This window comes from Eleutherodactylus coqui, chromosome 3 (assembly GCF_035609145.1).
Source record: "Eleutherodactylus coqui strain aEleCoq1 chromosome 3, aEleCoq1.hap1, whole genome shotgun sequence".
NCBI lineage: Eukaryota > Metazoa > Chordata > Amphibia > Anura > Eleutherodactylidae > Eleutherodactylus > Eleutherodactylus coqui.
In genome coordinates, this window is record NC_089839.1 from 32482646 (window position 1) to 32509932 (window position 27287).

General features: G+C 42.6%; 1 protein-coding gene across 1 annotated transcript in view; it reads right to left on the bottom strand.

Annotated features, from left to right (window-relative positions):
* Positions 1-11697: 11697 nt before the first annotated feature.
* The window catches only part of BFSP1 (beaded filament structural protein 1), a 34160-nt gene continuing 18570 nt past the window's right edge, over positions 11698-27287 (bottom strand). Inside the window, exons 6-9 of the mRNA XM_066594477.1 lie at positions 18081-18301; positions 13182-13267; positions 11962-12723; positions 11698-11898 (exon numbers count right to left, since the gene is read on the bottom strand). Coding sequence (XP_066450574.1) covers positions 11756-11898; positions 11962-12723; positions 13182-13267; positions 18081-18301 — 1212 coding nt within the window. The 3' untranslated portion in view covers positions 11698-11755. The remainder of the gene's footprint in view (positions 11899-11961; positions 12724-13181; positions 13268-18080; positions 18302-27287) is intronic.

Here is a 27287-nt window from a genome sequence, read left to right on the forward strand (position 1 = left end):
TAAACTGTAGGAGGCGGGGGTTTGGGGACACTACTGGGGGCCCCTAAGGACCATATTCATTTGCACAATACACTGCCCTTTTTATCTGTTTTATCTGTTTTTCCTTCTCATTCTCACTGTATAAATATATGCCATCGCAGCAGCTTGTAAAATATGTGAGCTACAGTATAGATTTCAGAGCAACTTTAAAATTCTAAAAATGTTTATTAATTTAATTATTTAACCCTTTCTAATCCACTGTCTGCCGTCTTCCTACATTCTGATCGAAGCTTGTACAGCTCCAATGTCAGAAGACGTCCGACAGGGTATTCTTACCATCTATTGCCAGCCACTCTGCTGTCCGAGCCTCTCTGGCGCACACACACACTGGCTTTAGCCAGCAGATGGCACCGTTGTATAACAGCAAAAAGAGAAAGCCTTTTAGGAAAGCCTGAATCCAAAATTGGATTGGAAAGGGTTAATATTTGAAGATTCTCCAAGAGGATTTTTATTTTACTGTAATGTCCATAACGACTGCCAAACGTGCAATAAAATATCTGATAATGTAAGTATATTGGTTTTATATGAATGTGGCGAAACAAAATTGAGATATTAAAGCACAATTATATATTTTTTTCATTTTTGTATTGAATTATTATTAACTAACTTGATGCATTTACTATTTTCAGACAATTAAAGGGGTATTTCCTTCTCAGTTTTTCATAACCAAGATGAGAATCCACTGCCTTGGCTACTGGCCAATCGCACTGTGCTACGCTTTTTCCATAGCTCCCATTCACTTCAATGAGAGCTGTGGAAACAGCGTGGCGCTAAGTGCTTGGGTCTTTCCGACAAGTAGCTAGAACAGCGCAGATGGGTTTTTTCCCATGTTAGCCATGAAAAGCCGAGATGGGAATACCCCTTTAATACAAGAAAAGGCATTGGGTTAAACTGATGCTCTGTGTCACACCTAGTGCAGGACTTGAAGGGAAATGTCTTCTAATTTTGTGGTTATTGTGTCATGCACAGCCCCCTCAAGCCCTGCATTGGGTAGAACACTGTACATCGGTTTTTCCTGATATGTTCCTTTAAAGGGGTCATCCCGAAATTGACTTTTATCACCTATCCACAAACTAGGCAATAAAAGATTGATACGCGCAGGTCCCACCACTCAGATCCCCTCTGATCCTCAGAACGGGGTCCTGTGTCCCCTTCTCCTCCTCACTTTGGGCTTATTGCATCTCGTGCAGTGAGAAGGAGATTGAATGGAGTGTTGGTCAAACATGAAAAGTCCTACTGCTTTCATCTTCTGAAGGCCAGCTAGATATAGCTGAGCGCTCGTACTTTGCTATTACCGTCAGCCACATTGAAATTAATGGTGCAGCGCCGTGCATGTGCGATCACTGCTATATTCAATCTCCTCCTCATTGTGAGGGATGCAGTAAGCCCGCAGTAAGGAGGAGAAGGGAGCATGGGACCTTATTCTTGGGATTGGTGGAGATCTTGGTGGTGAGACCTCCACCAATCAGACATTTATCACCTATCCTGTGGATAGGTGATTAAAGTCAATTTTGGGATAACCCCTTTAAAGAATTGTTCAAGAAGGTTAAATACCTGGTCTAACAGTGTCAGAACTTTCACTTCCAGCCAGATTCCGAGACCAGGTCACATGGTATACCCTTCATTCTGGCCCTTCGCAGCTCTTTGGGGGCTGGCTGTTTGGCTCATTTCCATAACTAACCCAACCCCATTCTCTGTCATGGCCTATGCAGAGACAAAGGAGTGGGTGGCTTGGTTATTGAAATGAGCCAAACAGCCAGTCACCTCAAATTATGTTATAGCCAATAGAAGGGCCATATCACCGGACCTGGTTTCAGAAGCAGGATATGATTGAACATCACTGGATTGGGTATGAATTTTCCCTTCCTGTACAACCCTTTTAATGCAGAGTATTATTATATTTCTTACAGGAAATTATTTCATGTACTATATATTTAAAGGCAACCTGTCAACAAAATGACCTTTCTCAAAGTGCCATCCCATTGCTTAATACACCATTGGCATATCTTTGGATACAATAGAAAAATGCTATTGAGCCTGAAAACTTACATTTATAATTTGGCGCCTTGTATGCAAATTCACCATTTAGAGTAACGGAGGTGGGCCACTGGAGCCCTGAATCACCATGCCGCCTCTGCTGAATGCCCGCTGACATCAGCACATATCAATGTGAAATCCTGCATTTGTGCTGTGCAGCCCTCTGTCCTCATTAGAAACACACATGTGCATTGAGTCGCAATATCTACATATGGAGCATTCTAGATGCACTGGATGCTAAGGTAGACGGATTTGTATACCCGGTGAAGGGACAAATGGCAACACAACACAAGCACTGGTTGGCGGACATCCTGTGGAGGGGGTGTATGTAATCTAACGACATCGTGATTCGGGGCACTAGAGGCCCGCCTTTGTGACTCTAAACTGGGAATTTGCATACAAGTAGCCAGATTATGAATGTAAGTTTTTAGGCTCATGACCATTCCTCCATTGTGTCCAAATATATGTCAGAGGTGCATTAAACATCATTGAAAACACTATGGGGGAGTTTGAGAATACTAAACTGATGACAGGCCCACTTTTATGTAAAAGGCCGTATATTATGCTATATTCAGGTTCCCGTTTTTTAAAAGTTAGAAATGTATTAAACTTGGAGAGACGAAATACCAAAGGAAAATATGTATATGAGTATTTGTATATGAAGGTGACACACAGAGACCCACATGAATCCGTGCAGCGTGCAACACATGTGTGCATGTATATGTACTAATTATAAAATCATTAGAAATTTCGAAAGTCGTCGCTCTCTGTATAAAAACTATTTAGCCTTCATTCCACCTCTGTGACTATTTTTAATTATCATGTACATTCATTTGCATTCTTGTAATCATGCAGTTCTATGTTTGAAAAAAAAAACATTAAATGATATATAGCAGCAATTTTTAAATATCTTTGTTTATATTTCTTAGCTAAAAGTTTTTTTTTGGAAAAAATGTCTGCCCGAATCACAAAATAACTGAATTGTGAGACACGTATTTATTGAAAAAGGAGACGATTAAAAGAAAATATTTTAAGCTAAAACTGAATGCATATTTTTTTGTATAGTAGTAATTGATATTTTCTGCTTTATACAGTTTTTATGTTTCTTGCACTTTAGGGCGCATTTACATGAGTTTATCTGAGATCCACATATATCCGAAAACTAGCGTAAGGTACTATCTGTAAAAAATGAGACTCCTCTTCCAAAGAAGAATTGTCACCACTGCTGACATGTCTGTTTTAGCAAGTAGTTGTCTCCAAGAAGCAGAAATCAACTTTACACATCTCTTTACGTTCCATTGGACCAATTCTATGACTGAAGTAGAGAAAGCATACTGGAAGTGTCCTCCTTCTACTACGAGAGAGGGGTAGATCATCCAGGAAGTCATCCGCCGTCATCCACAAGAGATTCAGAGACTCATCCGTGTTGAGATTCCCTTGAAAGAACACCAGTCCAACGACGACTCCATACAAGTATTGTGGCAGTAGAAGGCCACTTTGAGTACACTTTCCTTACTTCAGTCATAGTAGTGGTTCCACAGGACTTAGAGAGATGTGGAAAACAGATTTCTGCTTTTTACATGCTACTCTTAAACATTTGCAATACTACAAGGGAGGAGGGAAGGGGAGACAGAAGGTTGGAGTAGAAGAGGTTCATGTTGTGGTTTCAGCAGAGCTATTGTAGGTTCTAGTTTCTCGGAAGTGGTTGGTTTAGAGGTTCATATTAAAGCTCTCCAAAGTGGTTCAACGTTTGATGTGTTGGAGTGAGTTCCAGAGTATGAGGGATGCATGGGAGAAATCCTAAAGACGATTATATAAAGGGAGCAGAGAAAAAGGTCTTGCTGGAATCGGAGGTCATGTTTAGGGAAGTATCAGGTTATTAAGTCGAAGATGGATGAAGGGAACATGTTGTGGACAGCCTTGTATGTCAATGATAAGACGCAGGAGAGTAAATGGGAGAGAGGCAGGTAAGCGGGGCAGCAGAGTTTAGGATGGATTGGAGGAGTGCAAGAGCATTGGATGGGGGGCCACAGAGAAGGATGTTGCAGTAGTTTAGACAGGAAATGGAGAAAGTGTGCGCTACCACTTTTGTTGACTCGGGGTTGAGGTAAGATCGTATCCAAGAGATATTTTTGAGCTGAAGAAAGCAGGAGGTGTGTATATATGGTTTGAAGGAGAGGATGGAGTCAAATGCTTCACCAAGACAGCAGACTGGTGCAAGTGATACATCTGCTGTGGGTGTTGAGTGAGAAGCAAGTGAGATAATGAGTTCAGTTTTCTTTTTGTTGAGTTTTAGAAAGCAGAAGGAGGAGAATACGGTCTATAGACACTCTGGGATTCTGTTGTCTCGTTCCTGTGTTACTGCTCCTGGAGGTTTATGAATAAATTGACAACTGGATGTTACCAGTTGGGGGCGTTTCCCTACACAGTCTCACACTGTCAAAACTGATTGGACAATGTCCGACTGTGTAAAGCTACGCCCCCCAACTGATACACCCAGTAGTCAATTTATTCACAAATTTCAAGGAGAAATAACAGGGGAACGAGACAACCTAGAATTGTAAGATAAGATTATCCAGAATCACTTTATTATGGGGAATACAAGTGTTTACTAAAACAGACATGGCAGGAGAGCGGACAAGTCCTCCTTAAAAGGCATGACTTTGGAACAAGTTGCATGGTGTATTATGGATTATGTTTAGAGATGAGCGAGCATACTCGATAAGGCAAACTACTCGAGTGAGTAGTGCCTTATCCGAGTACCTGTTTGCTTGTCTCTAAAGATTCGGCTGCAGGCGCTGGTGACAAGTGAGTTGTGGCGGTGAGCTGGGGGGAGCAGGGGGAAGAGAGGGAGAGAGAGATCTCCCCTCCGTTCCTCCCCGCTCACCCCCGCCGCTCCCCACCCCTGCGGTTACCTGAATCTTTAGAGACAAGCGGGCAGGTACTCGAATAAGGCACTACTCACTCGAGTAGTTTGCCTTATCGAGTATGCTCGCTCATCTCTAATTATGTTACAAGTATTCTAGCATGTATTTACAAATGTGGAATACTGAGATACCGTATAGTGAATATTTGATTACATTTTTTTACTTGGTCCATTTATAATAGATCTCAACGTGTCACATGGACACTGCAAATACCAAATAACCAAACATTCTGGCAAATTTATTTTAAATGATTGAAAATATATAGTATTTTTTTAAAGCTCAAATCGAAAATATAATAAATCCTAATGAAATTATGTCTGAATGAATTTAGAGAAAAAAATATTCTGTTCCCCATTTATGATGTTATTTGTGCATTGAGAACTTACTTTACTTTTGCATTATCCTTCTTTTTTCATGTTTCGCTCCACCACCCATAATATGGAATTATTAATTTTTTTTTTCTTTATGAAGAGCGATTTCCTAATATGTTCCTTTCAATGGAAAATTACAATTTGATTGAATTGATATTTGTCTGTGTTTACTCCATGCTATTTACAAGACTTGCCACTTGTACATGTCAGGGGGAAGCATATTAGCATTTTACTCTCCAGCTCAGTACTATCAACCAATCGGGTTGCATCAGACAACCCAAACAACCAACCAGGTTGCTGCAATTGTGAATCAGAACCAATCAGGTTGCTGGAATTGGTCCATAGTATTGAGCTGGAGAGTAAAAGGCTAATATGCCAGGGGGAAAGTAAAGGGTTAAAGGAAATCTGTCACCTAATTTTAGTGATACGGGAGTTCACAGTTACATGTGTTATTATGAATCCATAGACATCTTTATCAGTTTCCAATGGGTTACCATTCTGGAGATATCCCTCCTCAAAAATGTTGCGTGCCATATGCAAATTAACCTGTCCGACGGGCAGGTCCATCTCTATCTGCTGTCCAAGCTCGCTCCCTTTATATTACCTGAAAAACTGCTCCTTTCTCTGCCCTTAGTGATGTCTACAGCTCCGCCTGCTGGAGACACCATGCATTCCACTGCAATTTGTGTGCAGTGGGTAATGGTAACCCACTGGAAACTGATAAAGGTGTCTATGGATTCATCATAATAGCGCACATGTAATTGTGTAATCTGCTTGTATTACTAAAAATTAGGCGACAGACTTCCTTTAAACACTCCTTTGTTTACATGTATGAATGTATTACTGGTTTACCTTGTTTTATGGCCCTGCCAGGACCTTCAAAGGTTTGCTGGAGCTCAGCTCTGATACAGTGAACATCTGAAGGACTTTTGGTCATGCTTCCTTACATGACTCTGCAGCAACAGTCATCTTGGATAATGGCACAGTCATCCAGTTGGTATCAAAAAAGTAATGCCCTGGATTGTAGCTTTCCCCCTCCAAAAGTCACTGGAATGTTCTAGGTGTGGCCGGCACCTTGTATAAGGTCTGTGCTGCATCACAGGGGGCAGATAGCACAGTTAGTGTTCTGCCTGGCAGCACACAGCAGAGAAATCAGCAGCAGTAGATGAGAGGCCCAGCGAGCAAAAAGAACTGATGAAGTGGTGGAGGCAGCTGGTTGCTTGTGCTTTTCTGCTCCCATGCTTGGGAGCAGCACAAAAGAGGAGAGACTGACAGTAGGCCTGATGATCGGGGCCGCACCAGACAGTGGGAAGGCTTGAAGACCCAGTGCCGAAGAAATTGTGTATGAGTCCTGCTGACTAGGGGGCTGAAGGTGTGCCATGAAAGGGCCCTGATGACTGGGGGCTGAAGGAATGATGAGTACCTGTTTTATATATATATATATATATATATATATATATATGTGTGTATATATATATATATATATGTGTGTGTGTATATATATATATATATGTGTATATATATATATATATGTATCTGTATATATATAAACAAACACAGATGTTAAGAAGTGACAGTTGGGCACATCGTGGAGCGAGAAAACACTGGAAAAGTATTTCGAATAGAGTACCAAGATAGGTTGCTTGAGTCTTTCTCATTAGGATGCATTTACATATGGTTCATTAACTGTGGGTCTTCTGAAAAATTCTACAGCAAATCTGCAACAAAGTTTGCATTGAAATCTGTCTATTTGATGTAAAAGAAAGTGCGATTCACCTCCTGCTGCTGTCCGGAGCTCCGCCGTGCATCCTGCAGACCTTGGCCGCCCACAGAAGATTATTTCCTGGTTATGGGATTCATAAATCCCACCTCCAGGAAGCCATGGCTCTGATTGGCTGAGCAGCGCTCAAGAACCAATTAATGCAGCGATCGATGAACCAATGCGATGGCTGTGATTGGTTCATCGAGCACTGCATTGATTGGCTGAGCATTGGTCGAGGAATCAATCACAGCCATCACATTGTGGAAGCAGGATTTATGAATTGGCCATTCAATGCTGCGGCTCAACATGTCGGAGCTCCAGAGAGCAGTGGTAGGGACCTGGACTGAGCCTTAGCCTGTGTTCGTGGAAACACAGTATGCGACCACCCAGTAGTAATAATACTCCTAATGTACCCCTATTATTAATAATGCTCCTTGTGGCCCCCAGTAATAATAGTGCTTTCTTTGTGACCTACAGTGGCAGTAGTTAATAGTGCTCTCCATATGGTCCTCACACTACTAACATTCTCCCTCAGGTCTCTAATACCTTCTGCCTGCTTTGTGAACTACATTAATAATGCCCTCACACATCATCTGATCTTTCGCATCGCTGGCACTGGGGGCATCTTCCATCCTCTGTTATCTGTTCCCTGGTTCCGCCTGCTCTGAGGTGCTGGAGACAGTGGAAGAGGACAGAAGACACACCCAGTGTTGGCCCCAGTGGCATGATGAGAGAACAAAAACTGCATGAGAGCCTCATAAGTATAATGCACGGTGTGGCACATAGAAATTAGAATGAAGAGGAGCAGGAGAGAGTGGGTTCAGCTGTCACAGCGGCTGAGGTGGGACAGTGTAGTCAGGTGTGCCTGTCCCACCTTCCACTCAGAGCGCATCGGTCAGATGATTGCTACTCATAGAGGTGTTTGTGTGTTTGGCGTGGTCTGCAGCAATCACCTGGCTTTTAATCTTGGTTAAGCCAGTGCCCCCTGCCCTCCGTGCTAAATGTGCCTGAGGCACATGCCCCACCTGTTCTCTACCCCAACTCACTTACCAGAACATAGTGATGTTTACAAATAACCACTGTTGAAGTCCCATTATTAAAATATCTCAATCTTTCTTTTATTCCTCTCCTGGACACAGTATAATACTAAAATAAGCAAAAAGTGAGTCAATTATGTTGCTCGAGCATGGAAGTGGAGATAAAAGTCCCGGTGAGGATACAACCTTCTGCGTACAAATGAGTTCAAAGAGCAGGAATGATAACTGACTTCTCTTTATTAAATTCCAAAGCCAGCAAAAAAAAACACATTTCAAGGCATAAGCCTCTTCTTCAGTGAAATGCTGGAGGAGAAAACAACTATATCACATCCTTGTTTGATGCATTCCCATGAGTAGAGAAGGAACACACAAAACAAGAATCTCTGCTATGCTTGTGTTTTCCTCCAGCAGTTCACTGAAGATGCTTATTCCTCAAAACACATTTGTTTTTGCTGGTTTTGGTTTTTAACCCCTTAAGGACCAAGCACAGTAAATTTACAGTGCTTGGTCCTGGGCTTTAATCCCGGCTGATACTAAAAATACGGCCGGGTTGTCAACTGTTAGTCACAGCTGAGAGCCCAGAGGAGAAGTGGTTTTTAACCACTTCTGCCTTCTCTTTTCCCTGGTACATAGTGCTGAATGGGCGCTATGTACTAAGAAGTGAAAGTGGAAGTGTTTCTTCCACTACGCGAGCCGGCGATCTTGTGACCGCCAGGAGCCTCCTGTTACAGCAGAGCTGCAGGGTCCTATCAGACCCTGATCAGCTCTGCCAGTGACTATTGTCACTACAAGGGCATGTTTTCTCCTGCAACTGGGGCTCCTATGGATGCCCCAGCTACAGTGAAAAAGTATAAAAAAAAAAAAAACATGTGAATGTCCCCCAGAGGTCTTATATAAAAAAAAAATAATTGCATAAATAAGTTAAAAAAAATTAAAATAAAATAAAAATATACACATAAAAAAAAACAACAAAGCCGACGCCAACCAAAACCGTCGCTGTATGCGCCCTGTAATCCAAAACCATACATACTATATATCAAAACATCTGAAAAAAAATAGGAAACCCATTCCCATACAGTACTTTATTTTAGAGTAAATATACTAATTAGAGATGAGCGAGCATGCTCGTCCTAGCTTGATGCTCGTTAGAGCATTGGCATACTCGAAAGTACTCATTACGGTGTTCGAGAAAATTTCACCCTCTCCTCCCCACATGTTTAGCGGCTTTTTTAGCCAATGAACATGCAGGGAAGGCTTTGTCACCTCCTGCTATGACGTGCCAACCCTGTGCACGTCTATAGCAGTGATTGGCTGGCCGGATCAGGTGACCTAGGAGCATAAAAACTCAGGTCACCTGATGCTCGCCTCACACGGAGGCTGGGTTAGTTTAGGGACAGAGCTGCTGTGAATGAGGAAGAGCATTAGTGTAGGTTATAAGGAGCGTTTAGGCAGGGATCCATCTTCAAGGAACCCAACAGTCCTTTTAAGGACTACAACTCGACTTTTGCACATCATCAGTTTGGCTGCCTGGGACCAGTAGTGCGCACAAAGCATTCACAAGCATCCCGGCTGTATACTGCATACTGTTACCGCTTCTATACAGTATACTGCTACTGGTGTATACAGACTATATAGGAACTAAAAACTCCAGGCAGGGTGAAACAGTGCCTGCTGCTGAGGGAGAAGTAGAACACAGCATATCTACGCTCCTTAGCTTCATCTCACAGTTTGCAGGTCTGCGTGGTACACCAGTATTAAAACCACAACAGTGCGATCAGGTGATGATGTGGATAGTGGATAACGCGTCCAGTAGTTTATCCACCACCCAGTCTTCCACGCAGGGTTGTTTTCTTCACTAAACATGTAGAAGTACTGACCTCTGAGTCCCCCCTCTGCTCGCGTTTGTGGCTAATGAAATGCTGCGATGGAGGTGGCATGAGATGGCACTTACAATCATACATTAATTTGTCTATGATTTGTATGAAGCACAATTTTAAAAGGGTCACACGGCGTACAGAAACGTATCCCAGCATGGTATCCATCTTTGGCCACTAATTTCTTTACAGTTCATGCTGTCTTTCCCTGGCGCATTGGTTAAGAAGCCCCTCGGGGAGAGGCAGGGACTGGGAAAATTTCAGTACGCTGTGGACTCAGGCTCGTGCCTGCATCCTGGGGGGGATTGGACAGCAATGCCAGCATGAAACCCAGGAGAAGAGGCAGTGGTGTCACCCGCAGGCGGTGATTGGCCTTCGTGCCACCTAGTGTGGTGCTTAGCTAAGATGTGCCAGCACATGTGCCTTGCTGATTATGGTCTGGCCCAACTAAATTGTTAGGGGGGTGACCACCAGGCTCTTGCCCACAATTTAGCTTAATAGTGCAACTTGGGAGCCTCAGATGCATCCATGCATGCTGCCCCCATTGTTCCCTATCCATTTCTGTGGTGTTTCCATCACTTTCTGATGTTTTCAGGTGAATCACACACCCTCCCCTATGCAGAGCATGGGTCACCTTAAAAAATGCTCGAGTCTTCCATTGACTTCAATGGGGTTTGTTCGAGCACTACAAAAAGTTCAGCTTGAGTAATGAGCACCCAAGCATTTTGGTGCTCGCTCATCTCTAATAATAATTAAAAAAAAAAAACAACTATAAATGTTTAAAAAAACCTGCAAAAATAATTTTGGTAGCTGAAGGAAGAAAAATTCGGCGATAAAACCATCACATGGGTAAAATCCCTAAAAAGTGTCCTTAAGGTACAAAACAGCCTGGCCTTTAAGGTGTTAATAAAAAGAAAAGTCAGGTTATCATCCCTTTTCTTTGAATGCATTTATATGCAGAGGTTTGCTCCATCACTGGCCTTTTTTCTTCTCCTCTATGCCTGATTCACTACATGCCCATTGCTTTTAGCTATGGCAGTCACACCAGTTTACAGCACCTTCCATAAAATAATATCCTAAATACACCTTTGTGTACTGAAGCACCATAGCCCTTGCAGACATTTTTTAAAACCTATAATGGGGCTCCACCCATTCTCTTTGTATTCTGCACCGAATTATGTTGCTCGTCCAAACAGAGAAAGAACTGTGATAACATATGATCCCGTCTGTCAGCCGCACTTCATCAACCACTTCTGGCACCATGATGCATGACCAAAGACCTAATTTAGATGAGCAGATGCTTTTCCGCACTGTGATAAGAAGAAACACCTTACGTGTAATAAAAATAGCAGCACATTTGTAAATGATGCTTCAGAAGCCAAGTCTTTATTTCAATGCAAATTAGCCAGATGTAGCAAGCTAAATCACAGAGCAATGAAATATCACGGACATCATTATGGAGAGAGATTGGCCTTTTCACCAACTGCCCGTAAAGAAGAAATATTCTCAAATCCACGGGAATCACTTCTAACTGCCACACGTTCTTCTCAACCATTTTTTCTTTCCAGGATCAAACGAGAAAATAAGTCAAAATCATCATCTATCTTCATGGAAAATTAGTAAATTCAGTAAATATATCCTAGAGCTAAAACTCAAGAAAATATTTTTGAGACACCATCTCAATTCAGTCTAATGAACAATCCCATCATTATTTCTTTCTGGTCTTCTCAATCATGGTTTCCACGATCACTGCCGTTTCTTCATAACTCTTCGTTTTATCATCAGTAATCTTTTCAATTGATTCAACCACCTCAACCTTTTCATAGCTCATAGAGCTTGGGAAGTCTCTTCCTCTGAAGGGTGTTAGACGCTTGTCATCTTTGTCATCATTTCGAAATCTGCTCAATCTCAGACTCTTGTCACTGCTTGAGATCTTTGAATTTCCGGAACTTGAAGAACTGCCAGAGTTTCTAGACCCTTGCTGCGCATCATCTGGTCTAGGGACATCTGGTGTCTTTTTGGAGTCATCTTTAGTCTCTGGTTCCTTACCACCATTTTGCTTCTTTCCTTCTTCATCTTCATCTTTAGGTGTATCATCAATTTCAGGTTCATCTTCTTTTTTGCCTTCAGAACTAGCATCATCATCTTCACTTTCTGATGGCTCAGAAGGCTCCGGAACTTCGGGAATTGGTAGAACAATATCATCACCTGGTGCTACATCATGGATAACGCTAACAGTTATTCGACCTCCAGCTTGAGGAGAGGAATAAAAGCAGGGGTCTGTGTAACTTGATTCACCTGTTACAAGGACATAACGGCCCTTGGTGAAGAACTCTGCAGAAGGCTCTGGTTTTTTGTACCCTCTTATTCTATCTCGTACTATGTTACATAGTTTATTGAATGCTTTACTTATCTGTGCTCCATCCGGTACATCCTCTGGAGAAAAGTCACAATCTAACATCTCGAAATCTCTTTCGGGCAAACCAGACCCAGAATTATTATACTTCGTTTCTGTTGGTCTCTTCTCTGAGCTCTCTTCTCTACTCTCTGCAGCTCTGTCCTCATTACTAACATCACTTTTATCCATTGATAGTTCTTTTCTTCTGCAGACTTTCCTTGGCACACCCTTCTGCCTTGGTTTTGCTGTAGCAATATCTTGTATAGCTAGAGTAATATCTGAAATGAGCAATATGTACAATATTCTCTTAATATTGAGTAATACACTATAGTATGTAGACGGTAATATTAACATAAGTACACTGGATGTCCTTCATTGCCCTCCCCAACTCAATAACATGCATAATTTTATTGGAAATACATTTAAAGGGTTGTACCAAAATCTAAAGTTATCCCCCATTATCTATCCACAGAATCTAAAGGGATTGCCTCAGTAAAGCTTTACGAAAATAAATTGTTCAGATCGACACTGAAAAAATAAGAAACATCCCGTCACGAAAATGTAAAAAAATATGCTGGTGTAACAAGGCGAGGTGAAAAGAAATATGAGGCATCTAATTTATTCTCCTGGGTCCACAGCAACTCCACAGCACATGGCTTAAGACATTGGTATATGTGTATGCACCAGAGCACTCCTTAATGCTTCGTGCCAATGATAGTTTTCTAAATAGCCTTACCTTTGCCTCTTGTTGGTGATAACTGGGAGGTTTTGTAACTTTGCATAAAGAGCGTGATTGGGGTTCCAACTATTGCAGAGTTCAGTCTAGGAGAAGAGAAGAATAGTTCAGTCTAGGAGAGGAGAAAATAGTTCAGTCTAGGAGAGGAGAAAATAGTTCAGTCTAGGAGAGGAGAAAAATAGTTCAGTCTAGGAGAGGAGAAAAATAGTTCAAGCTAGAAGAGAAGAATGATTCAGTGCAGAAGAGGAAGAGAATAGTTCAGTCGAGGATAGAAGAAGAATACTTTAGTGGAGGAGAAGAGAAAAGAAGAGAAAAATAGTTCGGTCTAGGAGAGGGTAACAACAATTCAGTCTAAGAGTAGAGGACAAATAGTTCAGTTTAGGAGAAGAGAAGAATAGTTTAATCGAGGGGAGAACAAGAAGACTAAAGTTAAGGAGAGAAAGTTCAGTCGAGGAGAGAGGAGAGAAGAAGAGAATATTTCAGTATAGGAAAAGAGATGAACAGTTCTGTTTAAGAGAAACAGTTCCGTCTAGGAGAGAAAAAGTTAAAAACAGTTCAGTCAAGGAGAGGAGAAACACTAGTCTGGAAACGTTAACCAACTAAGCTGAAGACTCCTTGTATCATTATGGTTTTGTTCATTTACTTATGTGAATACCCTGTGCACTCTGACAATACTGTAATAATCCAAAATTACTGATGATTGCTAATTTAAAGTCTTTGAGAAGACAACCCAAACTTGCACAAAAATGGTCCTTTATAAGCCTTAATATCAGATACATCTACTAACAATTATCTAGTATTATCCCCAATATAGATGCCCTCTCCTCAGTGCCCAGTATATGGCTCACTCTCCTCAGTCCTCAATATATATCCCCACTCTCCCCAGCCTCCAGCATGGCTCCTTCTCTCCTCAGTGCTCAGTATGGCCATCCATTTCCTCAGCCTTCAGCACAGTTCCCTCTCTTCTTAGTCCCTAATACAGACCCCAACTACTCAGTCCTCAGGGGCTTCTCGTCTCCTGAGTCCCCAACATGGCTCCTTCTCACCTCAGTCCCCAGCATAGCTTCTCCTCTCCTCAGTCCCCAATATGGCTTCTCTTAGCCCCAGTCCTTGGTATGGCTCTCTCGCACCTTAGTCCCCAACATGGCTCCTCTTCTCCTTAGTCCCCAGCATGGCTCCCCACTCCTTAGTCTCTACTATAGCCCCCTCTCCTCAGGGTTCAGTATGGCTGCCTTCTCCTCAGTCCCTAGAATGGGCCCCCATGCCACAGCCTCAGCATAGTTGCCCTCTTCTCAGTGCCTAATATATGGCCCCTCTTTTCTCAGTCCCAGGCATGGCTCCCCATTTCCCAATTCCCTAGCATGGACTTTCCTCTTCTCAATCCCCAGTATGGTTCCCCATCTCCTTAATTCACAGTATATGGCCCCATCTCCTCAGCCCCCAGTGTGGCCCCATCTAACAGGAAAATACTGAATGTGTGGTTATTTAGATTCAATTTCATTTTAAGTCTTTCAATCCGGAATATACTGAGTAGGTAATTATTTCAGGCATGACTTTTGAATCATCCTTGTTCTGGACAGAGAGCTTGTCATGTCTAGGAAGAGGTATTTATTGGTGTGTGCACACAAAAGTAGAATCAACATGTTGAGAGTGCATTCACACGAGCATGTGCATGTGCCATACATAGGTACGCACAACACCGCGCACCCATGTACCTGCACAAACACATGTGAATGCAGGTCCATGCCCATTGCCTTCAATGGGGCTGACATTGAATTTTATGAATGGCCAGGTGATGCCTGTGATTGGCTGAGTTCTGTGACCAATCACAGGCAGCACTCAGCTGTCATTTAATGAATGGCTGAGAGCTGCCTGTGATTGGCTGAGCGCTCAGCCAATCAGATACAGCCCTTTCAGCAGGCGGGGATTTTAAATCTCTGGCTGCTGAAAGACCTTCAGAGCAGTGCAGGAAGAAGACAGGCTGGACATGCCTGAGCCCCAGCAGCTGAGGAGAGTTCAGTATAATTTTCTTTGATTTTTAACACATTGTAGGTATGATTTTCAGGAAAGGGCTTGTCTTCAAGGGCTTATTTTGACATATATCTTATCTTGGGAAGAGAGACAAAGTGTTTCTATGTACAATATTTCTGCATACAGTGGGAGAATGTTTATTGTGAAAATTGAACATTAATGGTTCATAGAATATAGTTGTATATTGTCCCATTTTGACAGGACAATCATCTAAACAAGCGCATGAGCATTGATATCACCAATGGGTTGTTAGTGCGCATGCAGAATGTTTAGACAAGCAGATCACCGCTGGGTTCTCGCTTGCGTCTTTCTCATTCTACGTGAAGCGCTGAGTGCGGAGCATTTACACTCAGCAGGAAGTCCGCGATCCAGCAGTGATTGTCTTACTGATTGAAAGCGAGCTGTTGATGAACTTTAATCGTATAATGCACAATAGCTGTGTATTAAGACGCGTCGATTATGGCACGAATTCCTTCTTTTGGACAAATTTTGTGCCACAATTGTCCCGCGTAAATGGTCCTTATATCTTAAATTAAATGCGTATACAGTATATAAGCTTGCTTACAATGAGAGCATACAATGTATGTTGGTTTTTTACTTATGACAAGATATGCTGTCTATGGGACTTTGGAACTCTGACATGAAGTCATCTGTATTAGAATAATTTAAAAGTTTCACATTTCCTGGGTCAAATTGGAAGCTTTGGAGACAGAATGAGGATATGTCATATCTGCAGAACCCCTAGAAGTGAGGGGAACCTTTGATGACCAGATGTAGAGGTATCATACCTGTCCATCTACTGGAGAAGATACTCTTAGCACTGCTCGGCTTTCCTGGTTGCTAGTTCAGAGTCGACTTCCCAGTGATGTTCCCAGTAAGATGTAAGCTGTAACCTCTTAGCTAATAATGTGATATAAGATGGAACCCTTAGACTTGGCTAATGGTGTGATGTAATTAGAGATGAGCGAGTATACTCCCTAAGGCACATTACTTGAGCGAGTAGTGCCTTAGCCGAGTATCTCCCCGCTCGTCTCTAAAGATTCGGGGAGCGGCGGGGAAGAGTGGGGAGGAATGGAGGGGAGATCTCTCTCTCCCTCTCTCCCCCATGCTCCCCGCCGCAACCAACCGCTCTCCCCCGCCGGCCCCCGAATCTTTACAGACGAGCGGGGAGATACTCGGCTAAGGCACTACTCGCTCGAGTAATGTGCCTTAGCGAGTATACTCGCTCATCTCTAGATGTAATCTTTATACTTTGTATACGGATAATGAAGTAATGTTAATTACAACCTTTATTATTTGTAAATAACTAATTCTCAAAAGTAGGACAATTATTCACCACTATGCTCGATTATCACTTAAACTGAATAAATGATTACTATTACATCTTCCATATTGTCTTACTCTCTTGGAAGCTGAATCCGAACCTTACAGCAATACACCATCTCTCCTCAGCCCCCAGTATATAGCTGCCATCTCCTCAGCCCTCAGTGTGGCCCCATCTCTTTTCAGTCCCCAGTATATGCCCCCTTCTCCTCAATCCCCAACATAGCTGCTCTTCCTTCAGTCCCCAGCATGGTTTCCCTTTTTCCATATGAACAATACCTTACTATCAGATGGATTTGCCAACAATGATCTAATATTTACATGTAGTGTAAGTTAATCATTTGTTATATCATACCGGTCCTAATACATGGGCCACCATCAATTTTACCTGTTCTCTAATCTATCCACTATTCATTTCTCTCTATGTAGTGGCACTAAGTAGGGGTCCCCACAGCACTAATGTGACTAATCTCAAGTGGTGTATATTTGTCTGTTTGTGTGTATTGTTACGTGTAGCCATCTGTGTGTATTGGCCTAGCCAGGTCATTAGCAGATCATTGTCGGGTGTTGGTATCACCTAATCTGTGTCTGTATGTGCGTCAGTGACCCTAACCCACTCGGTGTTCTGTCAATCACCCCTTAGCCAGCCCTGGGATTGGGTGCGGTGACTTCCGGTAACTTGGTGGATTGGTGGAGGGGGAAGTGAATAAAAGGTCAGACATTGTGGGGGAGGAAGAAGGAGGAGGAGAAGGAGAGAGCCTCAGGGGAAGTCAGACCCTGGGGGCATTCTGTTGATCCTGGGCTCAATCTTAGTTGGAGCTCATGACCAGTCCCACTCATCCGAAGCCGGATCTCGTCAAGCTGCGCCTGATGGAAAGCAAGTAGTGGACTCAGCCGCAGGAAAGTCTTTTTCCAACCTGCCAGATGGTATCTGAGTAAGGGCAGACCCCTCGCAAGCGGAAGGAGAAACAGGCCTTGGTATCATGAGTGATTTTCAACCCTGTTAGTCAGAAGTCATTGTGACCTTTAACAAGGCCTGCCAAATCCTACACAAGTAACCGCTCAGTGCAAGGACCAGATAACTTAGACTGGCCACTTTAGCTATCCGAAGAAGATCAGAGGAAGTAGACTGAGAGAGGGAGAGCTAGAGCATTAAGGACTGTCATTATATGACTGTATAAGATACTGTTGGAGTTTCTACTGTTTGAAGGAACTGTTTTGCGAATGTTATTTTCAACAACCTGTAAGTTATATTAAAACTGTGTGCTTCCGGTTTTGCAAAGACTGCTTGGCTTGGACTCTTTATTATATAACGACAGTATTCTCAGAGGTACTGGCGTCACGTGACAACTGCTCTAACCCTCTTTGTTGGGTAATCTGCCTGCTGCGTGAGTCACCGCTTAAGGTAGGGTACCCACCACCATGACACAAACTTGAGTTCCCACTCAGGCTACCCCTGCCGCCTTCAGGTCACTGCATCTATCTTGGTTAACTTTGTCACTAGATGCCAATATAAGACAATAGTATGAAGTTGTGCACATTTACCTGTTGTCTTCATTCTCAATAATGCGTTTATATCGCTCCAGCTCGTTTTCCAGTGATTGCTGGTATATCACCAGCTGACGGCAATCATTGGTGTACTTCTCCAAATTCCTTTCGGCGTCTTCAATTCCTTTCCTGAGGACTTCTATCTGCTCATTGTACAGCTGTATCTCATCGTCATAGCTTTCCTGGGTGTTCTTAATAGCTTGTTCTAGCATGGAAGTCTATGGAAAAAGGAGACCAGCTCTATTCAATTCATCTTGCTCACGAATTCATTTAATACAGCTGGTAAATCTGCTGTAAAGAGTAAATTTGCTGTATAGAACAATGAATGATAATAACTGTGATACAGAGGTTACAAAATCACACAATATAATATCCAATCTTAAACCTTTGCAATTCAGCTTTCGATTCAGGCTTTCCTAGGGGGCTTTCTCTTTCTGCCATTGTGCAATGGCGCCATCTGCTGGCTAGAGCCAGTATTGTGGTATGGGATATGCTGGAGAGGCCCACAACAACAGAGCGGCCAGTAATATACAGTAAGAATACCCTGCCGGACGTCTTCTGACATCAGAGCTGTACAGACTTCAATCAGAATGTCTTTAGACGTCAGAAAGTGGGTTGGAAAGGGTTCATGAGGTGCGATTAGTACATAGCTCTAAGGGACCTTTCCCACGGGACAGAATAGGTCGCACGACGCACGCAAGCCATGGTAAATATATTTTACATACCATGTGAATAGGACCCTTTAGTATTTTTTTTAAACTCGCACGACAATGGCACACATTTTTGGCAATGGGTTTATCTACATGGGCGATTTTTCTTCTACAGCGATATTGCGGGACGGAAGAATCACAGCAAGTTCTAATTTTTTGTTGATGTCGCCAATTATTTCCTATGGGAGTAAAAAGAAAATTGCATCGCACTCGCATGCAGGCGCAATTTTTAAGCATGTGTGATTTTCATTTACTATTGAAATAACATGCGATTTTCATGCATCACACGCTCACGGAAAATCGAAGGAATACAATCATGGTATCGTTCCGAGTTCACTTACATGAGATAATGCGAGATGCGCCAGAGACTCTCAGGTGCAACTCGCAGCGCACAACACATGCACACCTGGTCTGTTAGCTGTGCATGGCGCGAAACACGATACATTACATTCCCCCTATTCTTGTGAGATAATCACACGAAAATGAGTCATGTAGTGATCTTTCAATCTCTGACTGTGGGTCTGTGTGAAAAATCACTCATGTTAATGAACCCATTCAAATGAGTAGTTTCATTTTCTGAGCGAGTTACATAAATACAGCACCAGATCTGAGCTGATAATATAAATACAGCACCAGAACCAAGCTCATAACATAGATAGAGCACAAGAACCAAGGTCGTAGCATAAGTAGTTCAGCAGAGACAACCTCAGTGAATAGATACAATACCAGAACCAAGCTCAGTACATAAATACAGCATCAGAACCGAGCTCATAACTTAAAAATAGTAGCAGAACTGAGCTCATAGCATAGATATAGGAGTAGAACCAAGCTCAATCAAGCTCAGTACGTAAATATAGACCCCAAACCAAGCCCATAACATAAATACAACACCAGAACAAGCTCATAACATAAATCCACCATCAGAACCAAACTCATAACATAATACAGCGCCACAATTAACCTCAGTGCATAGATACAATACCAAAACGAAGCTCATAACACAAATACAGCATCAGAACCAATCCCATAACATAAATACAGTAGCAGAACTAAGCTCATAAAATAGTTACAGCATCAGAACCAAGCTCAACCAAACTCAATACATATATTCAGTACCAAAACCCAAGCTCATAACATTAATAGAACACTAGAACCAAGCTCATAACAAAACTACAGCACCAGAAACAATATCAGTTCATGGTTACAATATCAGAACCAAGGGCATAAGATGAATACAACACAGAAACCAAGCTCATAACCTAAATTCAGTAGCAGAACAAGCTTATAACATAAGTACAGCACCAGAAACAATATTAGTGCATGGATACAATACTAGAACCAAGAGCATAAGATAAATACAGCATAAAAACCCAACGCATAGCATAAATTCTTCATCAGAACTAACCTCGGTACATTGATTCAATAGCAGAACCCACCTCATAACATAAAAATGCACTAAAGCCAAGTTTAGCACATAGATACAATGACAAAACCAAGCTCAACCAACTTCAGTACATCAATACAGCCCCCAAACCAAGCTCATAAAATAAATACTGCACCAGAACCAAGTTAAGTACATAGATGCAGCATCAAAACATAGCTCATAATATAAATACAGCACCAGAACCAACATCATTGCATGAATACAATACCAGAACCAAGCTCATAACATAAATACAGTACAAGAACCAATGTCAAGCTACCATTCCATAGTTGTAGCTTGCTGTAGGAGGGACCAAATGTTAATAGAAACTAAAAGGGAACATTATAGCACCACTTTTAAAAAAGGCATAAGATTTCTCATGCTAAGGGTGCCTGCACACGAACGGAATTTCCAACGCGTTATTTTAGGCACATTATCTGCCCCAGACCGCAGCCAATATACTCCTATGAGGATCCGCAGTTGTCCCCAGACGGACGGATTTGTATCGCGTTTTTTCACGCGCGTGAAAAAATCTGCGACCTGTTCTAATTTGGGTCGGATTCTGCGTGTGAAGCCTCCAATACAAGTGAATGGGTGCGTTTTTTCACGCAGTACAGCTGCGGATGGAGTCACTGGTTGCTATGACTACAGGAAGTAGGCATGGTAGGAGGCGTCCCAACACACAGCAGAGCTTCACAGGCAAATGTGTACTGTAGAGGGAGATAGGTAGGATTTCTTGCCAATGCAGGATGTAAGAATGCAAAATCTGTAGTAATGAATTCCTCTTGTGAATTTTTTTGCAGTGACTGAAATAAAGTCACGCTGGAGAAGCGCCTGAAAAAAGTTACATGGATCAACCATGCCCACAAAGACATCAATAATTTACCGGTGCTCGCACAAGCAAGAGGGACAAAACAGAGTCTGGGTGTTGGTTTTTAAGCTGTTTTCCAAGGAATGGGCAGTTCTCTAGGGGTTGGGTTTACAATAAGGGGCGCCTGCTGTTTTTTCTGCGCGTTTTTTTCCGCAACACATCCGCGTATATCCGCGCGTGATTTTTCACGCATCCGCACCTATCCGCAAGCACATTTAGGTACCATACGCGCGTGAAAATCCGCTAGCGGAATCCTGAACGCTCGTGTGCAGGCGGCCTAACAATGTTTTTTAAAAAAGTACTTTTGCCAGGGAGAGGTGAGAAGGAAATCCTTCATAATATCAGTGACTCAGTGACCTCTGCTGTTAAGAATCGGTTCTACAGCTCTTCCCCTCCAGGCTGTGTATTCTGCATTTCTCTTCTGGCCTCCAGGTCACATGACCAACACTCTGACCATGCTCCATATCCTGCAGTTAATAGAGGTTGTCAGAGTGCTGGTCATGTGACCTGGAGGCCAGACGGAATACACAGTCTAGAGGGAATGAACTACAGAACTGGACTCTTCACAGCAGAAGTCACTGATATTGTGACGGCTTTAAAATAGAAAAAAAACTTCATTAATGCCTTAATGACCATCTATACACCATCTTATTCTAACGAATGCACCTTTTTCCAGTGCCAGGAGGAACGCGGACTCGGCTGTCAGATGATAGACTAGTACTTGCTCTACAGGGGGGACTGTAGAAACTGCTAATCACCACTGCTTAACCCTTTACATGCTGCGGTCAATGTGCCTATGGCATGTAAAGGGTTGACAGAAGGAAGAGGAACCCTCTACCACCCATCAGACCCCCAGAATGTAATTGCAGAGATGGGTTGCCATGGCACCTAGAGACTTGAGGATAGCTTTGGGGTCTGCCACGTACAGGGCCTATGAGGCTCAGCCGTTAGATGAGCTTCATAGGCTTTTATAATAATACACTGCTATACTGAAGTAGAGTAGTGTATTATAAGAATGATCACAAGTGGTAAATTAAAGACCCATAGTAAGACAAAAGGTAAAAAATAAGGTTACAAAAAAAGTCAAAATCAAAACTTTTGCGTATTTTGCCTTACAAAAAAACTGAATATAAATAGAGATGAGTGAGCACGCTCAGATAAAGCAGTTACTTGAGTGAGCATCGCTCTTCTCGAGTAACTGCTTACTGGTCCGAGCAGGTTCGGGGGGCGGCAGGGGGCGGGGGTGAGCGGGGGACGGCGAGGGGTAGTGGGGGGGAGATCTCTCTCTCTCTACCCCCCGCTAACACCCGCCGCAACCCCCCTAGCCTGCTTTGACCAGAAAGCAGTTACTCGAGAAGAGCGATGCTCGCTCGAGTAACTTCTTTATCCGAGCGTGCTCGCTCATCTCTAAATATACAGTGATCAAAAAGTCATATGGATCAAAAAATTGTGCCATTAAAAATTACCACTCGTCCTGCAAAAAAAATCCACTCACACAGCACCATCGACGAAAAAAAAAAAATGTTAGGGGGCTTTGATTGCAGTGATAGAAACTTTTTTTTTTTTTAAATGCGTGACCTGCAGAAATAATTAAACATATGCATACCGAATGCCATAAACAAAAAAATACCAGAATTGCAGATTTTGACTATTTTGCCTTGAATAAAAATTCTAAAAAACATTTCATATGTTTCCAAAAATGGGATCAATCAAGACTAGAACTCATACTGCAAAAAACAAGTCTTCATAGAGCTCTATTGATGGAAAAATGTAAAATGTAATAGTTTTTGGAATGCAGCAACACAAAACCAAGTCTTTAAAAAAAGAAATGTTTTTAGTATGCAAAATTAGAAAAACATTAACCCCTTAATGACGCGGCCCCTTTTTTTTCCATTTTCGTTTCCCCCCCCCCCCCCCCCTTTAAAAAAAGGGCTTGTTTTTTGCAGGACGAGTAGTAGTTTTAAATGGTGCTATATAATGTACCATATAATGTACTGAAAAATTTGTAAAAAATTCAAAGTGGAGTAAAAGAAAAAAAACAACAACATTCCACCATCTTTCAGTGCGTCTTGTTTCTACGGCGCACAAACTGCAACCAAAAATCACATGATAACTTTATTCTATTGGTCAGTACGATTACTATGATACCAAACTTGTATAGTTTTTTTTTTACTGTACTACTTTTTTTCAAAGACATTTAATTTTTTTCAATTATTTTCTGCGGTCATCTTGTGCGCGAAATAACTTTTTTATTTTTCCGTCGATGTAGTTCAGCGAGGGCTCATTTTTTTGCGGGATGTCCGGTAGTTTATGTTAGTACTAGAGATGAGCAAACCTACTCAGCCACGCTGCTTTTTCACCCGAGGGCCCCGATTTTCGTGTACTTTCGTACTCGGGCGAAAAGATTCGGGGGGCGCCGTGGGTGAGTGGGGGGTTGCAGCGGGGAGTGGGGGGGGGAGGAGAGAGAGAGGGTTCCCCACTGTTCCCCGCTGCTACCCCCCGCTCTGCCACGCCTCTCCCCGCCCCCCGGTGCCCCCCGAATCTTTTCACCCGAGTACGGAAGTACTCAAAAATCGCGGTGCTCGATCGAGTAATTACTCGAAACGAGTACGTTTGCTCATCTCTAGTTAGTACCAATTCAAAATATATATACAACTTTTTGATCGCTTTTTATTGCATTTTTTCTGGGAGACAGGGTGACTGAAAAAAGTGCATTTCTGGTGTTCTTTATTTATTTTTTTCAGACAACGTTCACCTTGCGGGGTAAATAATGCACTACTTTGATGGATCGGACATTTAAGGACGTAGAGATACCAAATATGTATTTTTATTTTATTACTTAGCTTTTTAAATTATAGGTATGGCAAAAGGAGGGTGATTTAAACTTTTATAACTTTTTTTTTAACAATTAAAAAAACTTTATTGATTCTTGTTTTACTTTACTTTTAAGTCCCCCTGGGGGACTACAGCATGCGATGCTTTGATCGCTTCTGCAGTATGACGTAATGCTATAGCATTATGTCATACTGCCATTTGCAGGCAGCCTATCAAGCCACCCCATGCCATGACACCTGCACAGCTCCCCCGATCTCACCGCGGGGGGGCCGTACAGGACCCCGAACATCATTCGGGGGATTTAAATGCTGCTGTCAGAATTGACAGCAGCATTTAAAGGGTTAATAGCTGCGACCGTTCGAATGGCCGATAGCGGCTATTGCCCGCAGGTGTAAGCTGTAATAAACAGCTGACGTCCACGCTGTATGAGGAGAAGTCGCCCTGTGACCTCTCTTCATACATACCACGACGCTCCAGGATGTAAATGTACGTCCTGGAGCGGGAAAAGGTTAAAAAACGGAATAACCCTGGCATCACCAGAATCGTGCCAACCAAGACGATAATGCTATCACATTATTTTTTGCTGAACAGCATAAAAATGAAAAGCAAAAAGCAAATGTCGGAATTTATCTTTTTCCCAAATCCCCCTAAAAAAATTTAAGGCGAAGATAGGATTCGGTACTAAGACGTCAAAGTGACTGTCCGGCCGCGAAGAAACTAAGATGGTCACACCAGCCTCTCTGACTGACTGATGTTCACTGTGTATTAGTATATATCATTAGTCTAAGACACTTCACCTGATTAACCAGGGATGTCCACTTGAGAAACACTGACCAGTCAGATTAACATACATTGGTAGTCTTAGACTACCACTGCATGCTATGCACAATGTTCACCAGGTAGTCAGAGAAGTATTACGGCCATCTTTTGCTCTAAATTTCTAGGATACCGGAATAAAAAGAACAGCTCTGAACAGGGACCTTGGTCAGATTGCACTACCTCAAAGCTAACACCAGATGGTAGCAGTGCATAGATAATAAAGCACTAAGTAGGTTCTAGGTCTCTTTTTTTTCTTCCCTCGTCTTCCATCCATGAAACCTGGTAAAATAATTTTATCCTGAGGAAATGTGGTTAAAAATTATATACAAATGGGCTTAGTTCATACGATCGGTCTTATACTATAACATTAGGAATGTTGATCTATATATATAAAACACAAAGGTTGCAATAGATATGAAAAAGTATTTCATCCTTTACATTTTGCAGAGATTCTTTCACATTTTCAGGATCTCTGATTTCTGTTATCCAATCAAATAAATAAATAGGTCACCGTCTAATATATACTCAACTACTTTCCATAATGAACATTCCAAGAACAAGGACAACTCTTGTCAAGAGATATATTAAAGCATAACGTTTAATTATTATTATAAAAAGATTAAGTATATTTTATAAACTGCAGGGCCTATCATCACCTTACTGCTAATCAGAGCACCCGCCCTGAAAAGGGCGACCCTGATCCCATAGCTGTCTCTAATGAGCTCTATAACTGATGAGCGTGAATGAAGGTTTTTAAATCCAAATGGTCAGAAGAATAAAAAGCAATGTCAAAATTCACGGAGATTGACATACACTTTCTAGACGATTATAGGTGTCTGATACAAAAAAAATTAAACAAAAATGGCAGGTTAAAAAATCGATGATTACCTCTGTAATAATTGCCAAAAAACAATATCACAGTTCTAATGATATAGTATCAGGCTCAATAAACATACATATCCAATCATAGACCAGTCAACGTTAGTAACTGAGAAGAGATATATCAGGCCATGAATCGGAACCCTGATTGCACACTGACCATATTCGTATATGTAGTCTCTTCAGACTTGTATGAAGTTTCCAGTGTCTAATTTGGGCTTAAACCGTACGCCAAATCACCCTGTGTGTCTCCTGTCGATGCACACTGTCTAACAAGACTGTACGCAGTTTCCAGTCTCTTATTTTGGGCTTAAACTGTACGCCAAATCACCCTGTGTGTGTCCTGTCGAAGCACACTGTCTAACAACACTGTACCCAGTTTCCAGTGTCTAATTTGGGCTTAAACCGTACGCCAAATACCCCTGTGTGTGTCCTGTCGATGCACACTGTCTAACAAGACTGTATGCAGCTTACAGTTTTTTTTTTGGGGGGGGGGCTTAAACTGTACGCCAAATCACCCTGTGTGTGTCCTGTCGATGCACACTAACTAACAAGACTGTACACAGTTTCCAGTGTCTAATTTGGGTTTAAAGCGTACGCCAAATCACCCTGTGTGTGTCCTGTCGATGCACACTAACAAGACTGTATGCAGTTTACAGTGGTTTTTTGGGGCCTAAAGCGTATGCCAAATACCCCTGTGTATGTCCTGTCGATGTACACTATCTAACAAGACAGTACGCAGTTTACAGTGTCTATTTTCTGTTTAAAGCATACGCAAAATACCTTGCAGTTTGCGTAGCATTTTGACGCAGTGCATTATACAACATGATGAAGACTAGGGGTAAGGGTCGAGGATGAGGATGTGGACGTGGGGGTGTCCAAATGAGGGTGTGGGCAGAGGCCAAGGTCCTGGACGCAAGCATTAGAGCGTAAGCGCAAATATACAGCCACCCACCCGCATGCACAATCGCTAAACGTGCATATGTCTAAACTGCTGAGCCTGGAGATGCTGCCGTATAGGCTGGTAGAAACCGAGGCTTTCCGCAACTTCATGGGGGCGGCAGTCCTGCACTACTCGGTCCCCAGTCCCCACTATTCAACTTTGCACATGTTGGCCAGGGTTTACGAGCAGCATAGAGCCATTGTTGAATACCAGCTGCAACATGCCCGTCAGAGTGGTAGTCAGCCATCGCAGTTCTTCACAGAGGAGTGGGCATGGATGTCTGACATCTGTCAGGTATTAGGAAACTTTGAGGAGTCAACACAAATGGTGAGCGGCGATGCGGGCATTATCAACGTTACCATCCCGCTGCTTTGCCTGCTGAGAAGGTCGCTGCTAAGCATTAAGGCCGACACTTTGCAGATAGAACAGGGGATGGGGGATGACAATATGTCGCTTGATAGCCAGACAACCCTCAGGTCTGTTTCTCAGCGCGTATTGGGGGAGGAGGAGGAGGTGGATGGGGAAGATACTGCTGGCCACACTGCAGAGGGTTCCCATGCTACTTCCTTCACATCTGTTCAGCGTGTATGGGCTGAAGAGGAGGAGGAGGAGACTGAGAGTCCTCCTCCTAGTGAGGACAGTGATGTGTTGAGTACTGGGACTCTGGCACACATGGCTGACTTCATGTTAAGCTGCCTTTCCCGTGACTCTCACGTTAGACGCA